The following is a 14,543-nucleotide window of genomic DNA, read 5'->3' on the forward strand; positions in this document are numbered from 1 at the left end:
TACCAAAAGAAATATGACGACATCCATAAGAAATAAGGCAATTCAATAATATAAAGATTTCAAGAAAATGAATAGATGTAACCCAAATAATGAATGGAAAGCTGTAAGATTTCTTTTCTTGGTATGGTTTTTGACAATACCACCAATGCATAGTAGTAATTTTATTATTTTATAAAATCTTGCCCCTAATCACTCGTGTTAATCATGGGGTAAATAAATATTATAACCACGCCAAAAGAAGCATCACTTGTCCGAATTCAAATATTTCCAAAATGATGCGACAGGTTCTAATCCAATTCAACAACTGCAATCGCGACCACACGCAACAGTATATGTGAGATCGTATCCACAAAGACTATGCTAGCATACACTTGGAAATTTTTGTATGATTTAATTTACATCATGTTAGAACTACCAAAATAAGAAATGATTAAAATAACAAACGAAATCTGAAAACTGATGTAGCAATGCATCAAAATATTCACAGAGTTCAATTAATATATATATATATATGAATGAAAGAAACAAACAAATTGTAAGAAATTGAATAATAAACATCTAAACTCATAACACAAATTAACAGTTGATCTAAATGGTTATACCAACTAGTATGTTTTATTACCTAATAGACTAAACTTGTAGTGATATGATCACGAGACCATCCAAAAAAATCTTTGAGCCTTGTTCAACACGAACGAAGTTGAAGATTAATTCTTCCAGGCAAACAACCATTTGGGATACATTTTTACCTCATCTAGAGCATATTTCAAACTGGAATCAGTCTAATCAGAGTTCGCATGGAGGAGTTATTCATTTTACAAATCAGGTGAACTCATGGCTATGCGACTTAGACCTACAAGCATTCAAAGGAGGATTCCGACCAAGACAAAAGGATTCGAGCTATGAACCAAACTGTTCTGAAAATCTTGATCCATCCTAGAACCACTGAGAATTGGAAGCACGTTAAAATCAGTTCATACTTAAAAGATATGGATATTTCAAGTCAGTGGATCTTTTCCAGTCCCACTTTCGCGTCTGATCCAAAGATCGTGTTACACAGACCAACTCAACAACAATTTCGACATGAAACCACTTTGAGGATGTCAATGGATCTCTTATGTTTCCAAGAAGCTGGAGAACATAAGATTTGGCATAGGAAATAAAAGGTTACGCCCATTTTTCAAAGGAGGTTTATCTGGTTCTTCACTTGAAGAGTTTTAAGTCCAATTGGTTTAAGAGCTTCCATAATTATGTATAGCAACCATAAGTTGTTTCTACTAAACCCACAGGTTAAGAAATGATACAGTCCATGTTGTTTCTCATCAGCAAACTGGATCAAGGAGTTAAAGATATAAAAGATCAAGGAGACACTTAATGGGCTAATTCAAGAGCCAAAAAAGCCCAAAATAATCACTTTATTTTGTGGTCAAAGAGGAGTGACGAAANAACCTACCACCCATCTTCTTCATAAATCCCTCCCCAAATTCCACTAAATGGGTAAAATCACTACAAACTAGAGTAACAAAATCTAGGGTTCTCTCCCATGAACATCAGAAACCTGTAAGCAAATAAAGAATCACAAAAATCAGAAAGAAGATAAAGCGATCTAAAATTGAGTTGACTTAGAAAAAAGTTTCCAAATTTTTTTTTATGAGAAATTCTAAGGAACTTACGAATGAAAATTAGAAATTGTACAAGACAGAAGCTTTGGTCTTTGTCGTCGTTGTCGTGCTCGGGTTCATCAGTGTTGAAGAGCACAATGAAGAAGAAGAAGAAACAGAAACCGCATCTGTGGCAAAGTGTTTATGAAAGAAGAAGAAGAAGAAAAGGGACTTTGAAATAATATAAAAAGGAGGAGTCGAGTCGTCTGGTGTGAGTGAGTTGACTGAGACTTTGGATCGTCGTCGTCGTCTAGTGAAAGTTCGCGATGAATGGGGCAAAGCAAAAGAAAGAAACACTGATGAGAACGCAACGCAACGCAATGACCCAAACAAAAACCAATTTGGTCTTTCCGCGTTAAATGTTTTTTCTTCTTTTTCTCCTTCTTCTCCTTTTTGACTTTTCAACATCATCATATCTTCTTGTGAGAGAGAGAGAGAGAGAGATGGACAAATTTTTCTTCCATTTTTGTTTTAAATATAAATCTGGATATTTTTCTACTGGTTTCTAGATTTTGACCAAATCAAATAATAAAATATGTCATCCAAATCAGTTCACTCAATGATTCGTATGCTGTTGTTGTTTAACTTGTTACAGCCAGGAATTCCAAAAAGAAAAAAAATGAACTATTATATGAGTATATGTAATCCAAAAACAATCAATGGGAAGTTGTGAGGTTTGGGTTTCTTGGTATAGATTGTGACAAATACCAATGTATTTAAGGAAATAAGAATATAGTATCATTGTATTATTATATGTTCATAATACCGTTGATCCAATTATAATTTTGTTTCAGAAAAGTGAAGTTTTTGTTCTGTTAACAATGTTTCAAGTTTCAAGTTTCAACTGATAAATTTAAAAGGTGTCTTGAGAAAAAGATGTTTCGACTTCATATCTTCATTTCCCTTCGGCTGGTGGTTTTAGTGCCGGCTCTGGATAAAAATTGATAAAGCATGTTCTTTTCAGTTTTCATATCTCTATTAATTTAATCGGCCGATTTTTGTGTTAGAGTTAGAGGTTCATTGATCATGGTGTTAAAAGCGACAAAAATACAAATTCTAAAAAGAAAGAAATGTGAGTTTGCATAGCATATCATCATTTTTTTTTTCTTTTGTTAGAGATGGACAAAAAAAATTCAGTTTGTTTATAAGCTTTTGTTAACTCCTTTGAACAAATTTAAAAATATGTAATGGTTCAGAGCTAAACAGTTGTGGATGTCATTTCTTACAAGACCATTTATCGGCTCTGTCGGCTTTTTCTGAATAACAGCCGCTCTACAGAAATAGTAGAACAGAGGAATCCTAGAACAATTCCAACGACAAATGCTGCCACGGTAAATCCACCTAGTGCCGCTAAAATAACAACTTTACCCCGAGAGTTGGTAGAAGTCGTCTTACAATCATCCAGAGGCTTACCGCACAGATTCAAGTTATTAGCAAAACTCTCAGAGTTAATGCTGGTGCTGTTGAACTTTGGGATAGGACCTTCAAGACGATTGTCAGCCACAAAGAACGTTTTGAGCCGTCCGAGTAGCACTAACTGAGGAGGAAGCCGACCAGTGAACTGGTTATGCTGAAGCATAAGAAAGTTCAAAAAGGAAATGTTTGAGATACTAACAGGGATTTCACCAGAGAAACCATTGTAAGAGAGGTCCAAAGTAGTAACATGGTGAGTCACATCTGTAAGGTTTGATGGCAAAGGTCCAGAAAAGTTGTTTCTAGAAAGATCTAAACCTACCAAATCAGCACATAGATTAATCCCCTGAGGAAACACTCCTCTGAGACCATAACCATAGAGCTTAATACTCAAAACCCTATTCTCATCATCGTGCCAACAAGTCACACCACTGAACTTGCAGATGAAACCTTGTGCAGTCTGGTTCCCAAAATCCCAACTTGACAAATACCCATTTGGATCCTCAACTTGAGATTTAAAGGTCTTCAAGCAATCAATGTTGGCCTGATTTGCATCGGCCAAGCTAGACAGTAGAAGCAGCAAACAGAGACTATTCCCAAAGAAAATTGCAAAAACTATACACACCATCATATATCCTGGAACCAAACAATCACAAATTCAGAAATTGTAAATAGCAACAATGCAACTGGAGATTCTTCAAATTAACAAAAAAAAAAAAAAAAAAAAAAAANAAAAAAAAATGAGTTGACTTAAAGCTGATGATAACAACTCACAAAATATTGCGGGAAATTTGTAAGGAACTCAAAAATGAAAATCAGAAATACAAAGAGGAGAGGTTTGGTCTTAGTCGCCGTGGTGATCTTGTGCATGTGTGTTGAGCAAACCTGTTGTGAGTGTTAATGAATGATGAAAGGACTTTGAATAATATAAACGAAAACCTGTTGTTGAGCAAGTCTACAGACTTGGATGGTCCCTTGCCTTGTGGAAAAATCAAACAAAAGTTCGTAAAGAATGGGCCGGGGAAAAGAAGAAAAAAACACTGAACAACGTAAAGACTCAAACCAAATTGGTCTTTTGCGTGTTTAACGTTTCTTTCTTCTATTATTCATGATCAAATTTGTCTATCATCAGTTTTTAAGAGATGGACAAATTATTTTCCATTTGATATTTCGCTTTTTGATTTCTTTAATTCATTTGGTGTTTATGATGGTTTGGACAAAATCAAATACTAAAATATGACGATATCCATAAGAAATAAGGCAATTCACTAATACTGTATAAGATTTCAAGAAAATGAATAGACGTAACCCAAAATAATGAATGAGAGAAGCTGTAATTTACCAACGCATAGTAATTTTATTATTTTATAAAATCTTGCCCCTAATGACTCGCGTTAATTCATGGGGTAAATAAATACTATAATCTCCAAAAGAAGCGTCACTTGTCCGAATTCAAATATATCCAAAATGATGTGACAGGTTCTAATCGAATTCAACAACTGTAATTGCAATCACACGCAACAGTATATATGAGATCGTATCCACAAAGACTATGCTAGCACGTACACTTCGAAATTTTGTATGATTTAATTAACATCAAGTTAGAAGGACAAACGAAATAAGAAATCTATATATAATAGCAAACCCACTTTTTTGTGTCAATTTTTAATCCAACGGATGAGATTAGTTCTAGTTTTAATCCAACGGTTTAAAATTATTAATCGTGTCTTTTCGTCGTACCCCCATCTTTCAAAAATCACATCTCTTAGTCTTTGCATCTCTTTGTTGTACCTCCTGGTTTCAAAAATCACATCCATTAATTTTTACACCTTTTAAATCNACCACGCCAAAAGAAGCATCACTTGTCCGAATTCAAATATTTCCAAAATGATGCGACAGGTTCTAATCCAATTCAACAACTGCAATCGCGACCACACGCAACAGTATATGTGAGATCGTATCCACAAAGACTATGCTAGCATACACTTGGAAATTTTTGTATGATTTAATTTACATCATGTTAGAACTACCAAAATAAGAAATGATTAAAATAACAAACGAAATCTGAAAACTGATGTAGCAATGCATCAAAATATTCACAGAGTTCAATTAATATATATATATATATGAATGAAAGAAACAAACAAATTGTAAGAAATTGAATAATAAACATCTAAACTCATAACACAAATTAACAGTTGATCTAAATGGTTATACCAACTAGTATGTTTTATTACCTAATAGACTAAACTTGTAGTGATATGATCACGAGACCATCCAAAAAAATCTTTGAGCCTTGTTCAACACGAACGAAGTTGAAGATTAATTCTTCCAGGCAAACAACCATTTGGGATACATTTTTACCTCATCTAGAGCATATTTCAAACTGGAATCAGTCTAATCAGAGTTCGCATGGAGGAGTTATTCATTTTACAAATCAGGTGAACTCATGGCTATGCGACTTAGACCTACAAGCATTCAAAGGAGGATTCCGACCAAGACAAAAGGATTCGAGCTATGAACCAAACTGTTCTGAAAATCTTGATCCATCCTAGAACCACTGAGAATTGGAAGCACGTTAAAATCAGTTCATACTTAAAAGATATGGATATTTCAAGTCAGTGGATCTTTTCCAGTCCCACTTTCGCGTCTGATCCAAAGATCGTGTTACACAGACCAACTCAACAACAATTTCGACATGAAACCACTTTGAGGATGTCAATGGATCTCTTATGTTTCCAAGAAGCTGGAGAACATAAGATTTGGCATAGGAAATAAAAGGTTACGCCCATTTTTCAAAGGAGGTTTATCTGGTTCTTCACTTGAAGAGTTTTAAGTCCAATTGGTTTAAGAGCTTCCATAATTATGTATAGCAACCATAAGTTGTTTCTACTAAACCCACAGGTTAAGAAATGATACAGTCCATGTTGTTTCTCATCAGCAAACTGGATCAAGGAGTTAAAGATATAAAAGATCAAGGAGACACTTAATGGGCTAATTCAAGAGCCAAAAAAGCCCAAAATAATCACTTTATTTTGTGGTCAAAGAGGAGTGACGAAAATTGAGTTCAAGAGTGATTCTCTTCACCTTTGGAAGGGAAACACTAAGAATTGGGTCTTCATTCAACTACTATCTTTATTGTCTTCTAGTTTCAAGAATAATTAATAATTTGGCTTTGTTACCAAGTTTCTTTTCCTATATAAACTCATGTAAGAGCAATGAAGTAATCAACCAACTTTTTATCAAAAACCTTTTCTTTTTGAGAGTGATTTTCTTATGTTCTTTGTGAACAAAACTGATTCCTTGGTGTAATTCTAACAATCAAAACCAACTGTTTGATGTGATTCCAACAGTCAAACCCTGATCTCCTTGGTGCGAGGCTGAGAGATCCGATCTTTTTGGTGCGAGGCTGACAGATCAAACTGGTATATCAAGAGTCTTTCCACAACTTTTGTGCGACCATTCGTTCCACCATCCTTATTCTTGAGGCTTCATTGTCTTTAGATACAAGGTGTCACTATCTACCAACTCGAAGGTGCTGATTCCTTGGGAGAATCATATCATGTAGTTTGTTATCAACATATAGTAAACTGATCAAATTTCGATTGTTCATTAAACCCTTGAACGTATGGACCTATAAAATATTAGTTAAGACAATTTAGCTAACTTGTAGAAAGTAAATGTTTTTAAGATCATATAACAAGATAATATGGTCAAGCAATCATTATTTGGAAAAATGTCATTTAATACATGAACTTTCAAATTTAGGCCAAAAAGCTATAAATTTAGTGGGAAGTCATTTAATACATCAAGTTTTGTTAATTATCCGTTTAAAACATTAAAAATCATTGACCAAACCAAAATAAACATATATCATTAAATAAGATAACTGAACAACTAACGGTCGTTACGCTACTGTTTACAAACAAAACAACATGTCGACAGAGTAACAACATTAGTTACTCAATTATCTTGTTTAATGATATATACTTTGGCTTGGTCAACAATATTTTATATTTTAAACGGCTAGTTTACAGAATTTGATGTATTAAATAGCTTTCCACAAAATTCATGATTTTTTGTCTAATTTTGAAAGTTCATGTATATATTAAAAGACATTTTTCCCAATCATCATTAATAAACGAAACCTATTTGTGTGATGCTTTTATGAGGTAAACACAAACATTATGTTTGTTTTTTTTTTTTTTAGCGATGGTTCCACTTTTGGTGAAAAGGTCTCATTCAAACTGAAAGATATGAGAATATGAGTGATTTATAACTTGTACCTACACATCTTGAATAAATGAAAAAAAAAAAAAAAACCTTTTTGTATAGTGATTTGAGTCTTCTCTTTATGACTCAAACAGAGTGAAGTTAGGTTTATAGCATTGCCTCGAGCATGAAGCCACATAAGTTAAAGATTGAGTGTGTGTTTGGTAAGGGAAGTTTTTAGGAATTTAAAAGGGTTGGTACCAAAAATAAAAACATAGAGAGGGTGAAGATGCCAATTAATGAGAAAGAGAAAAAAATAAAGGAGGAAAGAGTAAATTACAAGGAATTCAAGTTCCCCGNTGAAAGGACTTTGAATAATATAAACGAAAAGAGTCGTCTGGTGTGTAGACTTGGATGGTCACTTGCCTTGTGGAAGAATCAAACAAAAGCTCGTAAAGAATGGGGCAAAGAAGAAAAAAATACACACTGATGATGAGTGATGAGAACAACGTAAAGACTCAAACCAAATTGGTCTTTTGCGCGTTAAACCAAATTGATCAACATCAAAATATCATCAGGTTTTAAGAGATGGACAAATTATTTTCCATTTGATATTTCGCTTTTTGATTTCTTTAATTCACTTGGTATTTTTCATGGTTTGGACTTTGGACCAAATCAAATACCAAAAGAAATATGACGACATCCATAAGAAATAAGGCAATTCAATAATATAAAGATTTCAAGAAAATGAATAGATGTAACCCAAATAATGAATGGAAAGCTGTAAGATTTCTTTTCTTGGTATGGTTTTTGACAATACCACCAATGCATAGTAGTAATTTTATTATTTTATAAAATCTTGCCCCTAATCACTCGTGTTAATCATGGGGTAAATAAATATTATAACCACGCCAAAAGAAGCATCACTTGTCCGAATTCAAATATTTCCAAAATGATGCGACAGGTTCTAATCCAATTCAACAACTGCAATCGCGACCACACGCAACAGTATATGTGAGATCGTATCCACAAAGACTATGCTAGCATACACTTGGAAATTTTTGTATGATTTAATTTACATCATGTTAGAACTACCAAAATAAGAAATGATTAAAATAACAAACGAAATCTGAAAACTGATGTAGCAATGCATCAAAATATTCACAGAGTTCAATTAATATATATATATATATGAATGAAAGAAACAAACAAATTGTAAGAAATTGAATAATAAACATCTAAACTCATAACACAAATTAACAGTTGATCTAAATGGTTATACCAACTAGTATGTTTTATTACCTAATAGACTAAACTTGTAGTGATATGATCACGAGACCATCCAAAAAAATCTTTGAGCCTTGTTCAACACGAACGAAGTTGAAGATTAATTCTTCCAGGCAAACAACCATTTGGGATACATTTTTACCTCATCTAGAGCATATTTCAAACTGGAATCAGTCTAATCAGAGTTCGCATGGAGGAGTTATTCATTTTACAAATCAGGTGAACTCATGGCTATGCGACTTAGACCTACAAGCATTCAAAGGAGGATTCCGACCAAGACAAAAGGATTCGAGCTATGAACCAAACTGTTCTGAAAATCTTGATCCATCCTAGAACCACTGAGAATTGGAAGCACGTTAAAATCAGTTCATACTTAAAAGATATGGATATTTCAAGTCAGTGGATCTTTTCCAGTCCCACTTTCGCGTCTGATCCAAAGATCGTGTTACACAGACCAACTCAACAACAATTTCGACATGAAACCACTTTGAGGATGTCAATGGATCTCTTATGTTTCCAAGAAGCTGGAGAACATAAGATTTGGCATAGGAAATAAAAGGTTACGCCCATTTTTCAAAGGAGGTTTATCTGGTTCTTCACTTGAAGAGTTTTAAGTCCAATTGGTTTAAGAGCTTCCATAATTATGTATAGCAACCATAAGTTGTTTCTACTAAACCCACAGGTTAAGAAATGATACAGTCCATGTTGTTTCTCATCAGCAAACTGGATCAAGGAGTTAAAGATATAAAAGATCAAGGAGACACTTAATGGGCTAATTCAAGAGCCAAAAAAGCCCAAAATAATCACTTTATTTTGTGGTCAAAGAGGAGTGACGAAAATTGAGTTCAAGAGTGATTCTCTTCACCTTTGGAAGGGAAACACTAAGAATTGGGTCTTCATTCAACTACTATCTTTATTGTCTTCTAGTTTCAAGAATAATTAATAATTTGGCTTTGTTACCAAGTTTCTTTTCCTATATAAACTCATGTAAGAGCAATGAAGTAATCAACCAACTTTTTATCAAAAACCTTTTCTTTTTGAGAGTGATTTTCTTATGTTCTTTGTGAACAAAACTGATTCCTTGGTGTAATTCTAACAATCAAAACCAACTGTTTGATGTGATTCCAACAGTCAAACCCTGATCTCCTTGGTGCGAGGCTGAGAGATCCGATCTTTTTGGTGCGAGGCTGACAGATCAAACTGGTATATCAAGAGTCTTTCCACAACTTTTGTGCGACCATTCGTTCCACCATCCTTATTCTTGAGGCTTCATTGTCTTTAGATACAAGGTGTCACTATCTACCAACTCGAAGGTGCTGATTCCTTGGGAGAATCATATCATGTAGTTTGTTATCAACATATAGTAAACTGATCAAATTTCGATTGTTCATTAAACCCTTGAACGTATGGACCTATAAAATATTAGTTAAGACAATTTAGCTAACTTGTAGAAAGTAAATGTTTTTAAGATCATATAACAAGATAATATGGTCAAGCAATCATTATTTGGAAAAATGTCATTTAATACATGAACTTTCAAATTTAGGCCAAAAAGCTATAAATTTAGTGGGAAGTCATTTAATACATCAAGTTTTGTTAATTATCCGTTTAAAACATTAAAAATCATTGACCAAACCAAAATAAACATATATCATTAAATAAGATAACTGAACAACTAACGGTCGTTACGCTACTGTTTACAAACAAAACAACATGTCGACAGAGTAACAACATTAGTTACTCAATTATCTTGTTTAATGATATATACTTTGGCTTGGTCAACAATATTTTATATTTTAAACGGCTAGTTTACAGAATTTGATGTATTAAATAGCTTTCCACAAAATTCATGATTTTTTGTCTAATTTTGAAAGTTCATGTATATATTAAAAGACATTTTTCCCAATCATCATTAATAAACGAAACCTATTTGTGTGATGCTTTTATGAGGTAAACACAAACATTATGTTTGTTTTTTTTTTTTTTAGCGATGGTTCCACTTTTGGTGAAAAGGTCTCATTCAAACTGAAAGATATGAGAATATGAGTGATTTATAACTTGTACCTACACATCTTGAATAAATGAAAAAAAAAAAAAAAACCTTTTTGTATAGTGATTTGAGTCTTCTCTTTATGACTCAAACAGAGTGAAGTTAGGTTTATAGCATTGCCTCGAGCATGAAGCCACATAAGTTAAAGATTGAGTGTGTGTTTGGTAAGGGAAGTTTTTAGGAATTTAAAAGGGTTGGTACCAAAAATAAAAACATAGAGAGGGTGAAGATGCCAATTAATGAGAAAGAGAAAAAAATAAAGGAGGAAAGAGTAAATTACAAGGAATTCAAGTTCCCCGGCAGCTTCAGACAAACTCACGTGACACACAACTTTAAAAGGATTTGACTAGAACCACTCCGGTCACCTAGGGATGATGGTGAAGGACGACGAGCCACCACACCACACGGTCCACACCAGACCAACGTACTCACGTGCCTGCCTAGAGAGTTAAGTAAAATTGGGTGTGCTTAATAAAAGTGTCTGTTATAACTCTTACTTTGCTTTATTTTTGTTGTTTGGCCTCTCTTCCACTTTCCTCTTTTCTTTTTAGGGATTTCACTTTCCCCTTCTTTCTCTCTCTCTCTCTCTGCCTAACCTCGATTTCTCTCTCGATCGCTCTTCAACATGGATCTACGATCTTCCGGTGCTTCTTGAATTTTTCTGATCTCTTTTTTTTTTTAGGGGCTTTACTTCGGTTTGATTTCTTCCGGGTAACGTTGTTTTTTTGTTTTTGTTCTTCTTTCTATTGAAGTGTATTCTTTATGTTGTGCTTCTCGAGTTCGTGTTCACTGTAGCTAGGGTTTGCTGATTTCTCCATTAATAACGAAAGTTTTCTTCTAGGATTTTGAATTTTGCTCTTGAAGCTTGTTTGTGTTATGGATTGAGTAGTAATTTCACGGAATCAGTGAATCAGCTTGCCTTTTGTAAAAACTCTCATTTTGTTTATCTGTTTGCTCTCTGATGAAATTCGTATTGTTTCAGCTTAGTTTTTATTTTTGTATTAGTTCGTCGGATTAGTTCTTGAAGATGAGTTTGTTTCTCTGTGGGTATCTCTAGGAATATGATTTTTTTTTCTTGAATCGGTTGAATTTTGTGGGGGTTTCAAGTTCATTTCTCTTTTACTTGCTTGTAGGCTATTTACTTACTTAGTCATCCACTATGAGTTTTGTTTACAGAGCTGTTTTGGTTTTTTATCTTGAACGAGTTAAGATGTTATTGGACTCCTGAATCAGTGATAGTTTTGACTGATCATTGTATCTCTGTTCTTGATGATTTATTTTTGTAGTTGTTTGTGTCGTTCGGGATTTTGGATATCTTGGAGCTTTACTTGCAGCTTAGACATTGGACTTATTTGAATTGGTAACTTTTTTTTGTGTTTGAAGATTTATTGCTCCCTCTTTCTCTGTGGATATCTTATTCTTCAATAAGATATGTAGTTCTGACATGAGTGATTTATTATTCAAGACTTTTTAATTTGTACTTAAATTACCTTTTTCTCTTTAGCTCTTTTGTGATGGAGGATACTCGGTCAGTTGCTTCGCTAATGGACTCTACATCGTCCAAGATTCAGCAGCTTCAGAAGGCGTTTGCTGAACTTGAAAGTCAGCGTGCTGTAACACTTAATCTGAAGTGGAAGGAACTCGAGGAGCATTTTCATGGGCTTGAGAGGTCCTTGAAGAGGCGGTTTCATGAGCTTGAAGATCAAGAAAAAGAGTATGAAACCAAAACTAGGAAAGCCCAAGAACTGTTGGAAAAAAAGAAGGCAGCTGTTGAGGCTAAGGAGAAGGCTTCGCTAGAAAGGCTTCAGAAGAAGAGAGACGCAGCTATGTTTACTATAAACAGTGCTTTGGATAAGTACAGCAATGCTCCCATCAGTAAACCTTCTATTGGTGAACGTTGGCCACAAAATGGTGTAAGGGATTCACCCAATGCATTTGCTGCTGATAGTAGTATTGCCGATGATAATCCGGATGGTACTGTGCAAGATGTTCAGATCTCACCTGTGATGGGAAATTTTGAGGTGAAGGCTTATCCACAGTTACTGAAATTGTGCGGGGATATGGACTCAACAGGGCTCCATAAGTTTGTATCAGATAACCGCAAGAACCTTGCATCACTAAAGGAGGAGATTCCTATTGCATTCAGAGCTGCAGCAAACCCAGCCAGCTTAGTGTTGGACTCTTTGGAAGGGTTTTACCCAATGGAGGCGCCAACTGCTGATGGAAAGAAAGACGCTAACCTCCTGGGCATGCGCAGGACCTGTATCATGTTGATGGAGTGCCTTAGTATACTGTTGTCTGGTTTGGGCCTCAACTCCCTTTCTACTGTTCTCTCAGAAAGTGTTAAGCAGAGAGCAAAAACTATTGCAGAAGGATGGAATCCACTGCTCGAAACTCTTGACATGGATGCTTGCAATGGTAATTCTTTAGAGGCTCATGCATTCCTGCAACTGCTAGCCACTTTTGCTATTGTTTCCGACTTTAAAGAGGATGAACTCTTGAAGCTGATCCCCATGGTTTCACGTCGCCGTCAGGCAGCTGAGCTGTGCCGTTCTCTTGGACTTTCAGAAAAAATGCCTGGTTTGTTCTCTAAAATTTTGGATATGGCTGATTATCTTACAAGTTATGACATTTCGATGGGAAATTTGGTGTTTTGTATTCATGTGAGTATTTGAGTTAGGTCTCTGGTCAAGGACCTAAACACGACGTGGATTATGTTTTTACAATTTTAGTAATATTCAGATTCTCTACCTTCAGCATGGATCTTAATCTTTGATGTGCTGTTCCTTTCATTCCAGGTGTAATTGAAGTTCTCATGAACAGTGGAAAACAGATTGATGCGGTTAACTTGGCATTTGCGTTTCAACTCACAGAACAGTTCCCTCCTGTTGCATTACTGAAATCTTACTTGACTGAGGCCAGGAGATCCTCCTCCCAAGGCAGACCTGGCAATGCATCTCCTGCTGTTCAGGCAAGTATTTCCTGACTTAATAACTTGAATTATATATCAATTGTAAGAGGAAATTAAGAGCTTTGTTGTTAATAGACGTTGCCTAGAACGATTGGTCTGATCTTTATTGAACTATTGTTACCTTTTCTTGAGCATCTGGCTCTTAGTAAATTTCACCTCACTGGAAAATCTATGAGCTCTGTTCATCAGTTAGCTGTCATCATCTCTTTACTTCAGACTAATAAAAATCCGTATAACTCAAAACCGATGCATTCATTATCAGTTATTTTAGGTGTATAAGATATCATAGTACTTGCTGATGCTACATTCAGCCTCAGATTTTCGTACATAATTTTATATTTGTGTACCAAAAGCAGGATGAGTTCAATGAGCGGGAGCTCACGGGGGTTAAAGCTGTGATAAAGTGTATTGAAGAGCATAACCTGGAAGAGCAGTACCCAATTGAGCCACTTCAGAAACGGATTCTCCAGCTCGAGAAGGCCAAAGCAGAGAAAAAGAGAGCAACAGAACCCACAAAGCCTCAGCCAAAACGACCACGTGGTGCTCAACCCCGAGTCAGTGACAACAAGAACAATAACAACAACAAGACAGGATATGGTAGAGTCATCCCTGAAAGGTACCCACAGTATGTGTATGACAACAGACCGTTCCTTAGCGGTCCAATCATGGCAGCACAGGCACCGCCACCGCCTGCTCCTCAGACTTACACTTTCAGTCCCGCTCCTGCTCACGGGAACTTCTACGGGAACTGCTACCAGTACCAGGCTCCTCCTCCTTACTTTCACTAGTGATCAAAAGAAGGTGATGGTGAAATGTGACTGTGACTCCCCTTTGGTGTTAACTTGTGTGGCAGCTCTTTTTTAACTCCTCTCTCCTTAGTTGTTTCCCTTTGATGTTGTTGTGTACGGATGATTTTAGTATTTTTAAGGATCAACCCTACCCAAAACAA

General features: G+C 35.3%; 2 protein-coding genes and 1 pseudogene across 4 annotated transcripts; 1 reads left to right on the plus strand and 2 right to left on the minus strand.

Annotated features, from left to right (window-relative positions):
* Positions 1–2,001, minus strand: part of LOC104728687 — a 9,096-nt pseudogene extending 7,095 nt beyond the window's left edge.
* On the minus strand, positions 2,896–3,702 carry LOC104725321 (probably inactive leucine-rich repeat receptor-like protein kinase At5g48380). Its single transcript, XM_019232052.1, has one exon. It carries the CDS (start codon positions 3,700–3,702, stop codon positions 2,896–2,898), a length of 807 nt encoding a protein of 268 aa, XP_019087597.1.
* LOC104725322 (FRIGIDA-like protein 3) lies at positions 11,120–14,528 on the plus strand. Of its 3 annotated transcripts, none has more exons than XM_010443958.2 (5): positions 11,121–11,267; positions 11,910–11,983; positions 12,128–13,203; positions 13,422–13,594; positions 13,951–14,528. In XM_010443958.2, exons 3-5 carry the CDS (start codon positions 12,138–12,140, stop codon positions 14,380–14,382), a joined length of 1,671 nt encoding a protein of 556 aa, XP_010442260.1. In that variant the 5' UTR covers positions 11,121–11,267; positions 11,910–11,983; positions 12,128–12,137; the 3' UTR covers positions 14,383–14,528. The 3 variants fall into 3 exon arrangements, with proteins under 3 accessions (XP_010442261.1, XP_010442260.1, XP_010442259.1); XM_010443957.2 differs by having other exon boundaries at positions 11,122–11,334; XM_010443959.2 differs by lacking the exon at positions 11,910–11,983 and having other exon boundaries at positions 11,120–11,334.

This window comes from Camelina sativa, chromosome 11 (assembly GCF_000633955.1).
Source record: "Camelina sativa cultivar DH55 chromosome 11, Cs, whole genome shotgun sequence".
NCBI classification, from domain to species: Eukaryota; Viridiplantae; Streptophyta; class Magnoliopsida; order Brassicales; family Brassicaceae; genus Camelina; species Camelina sativa.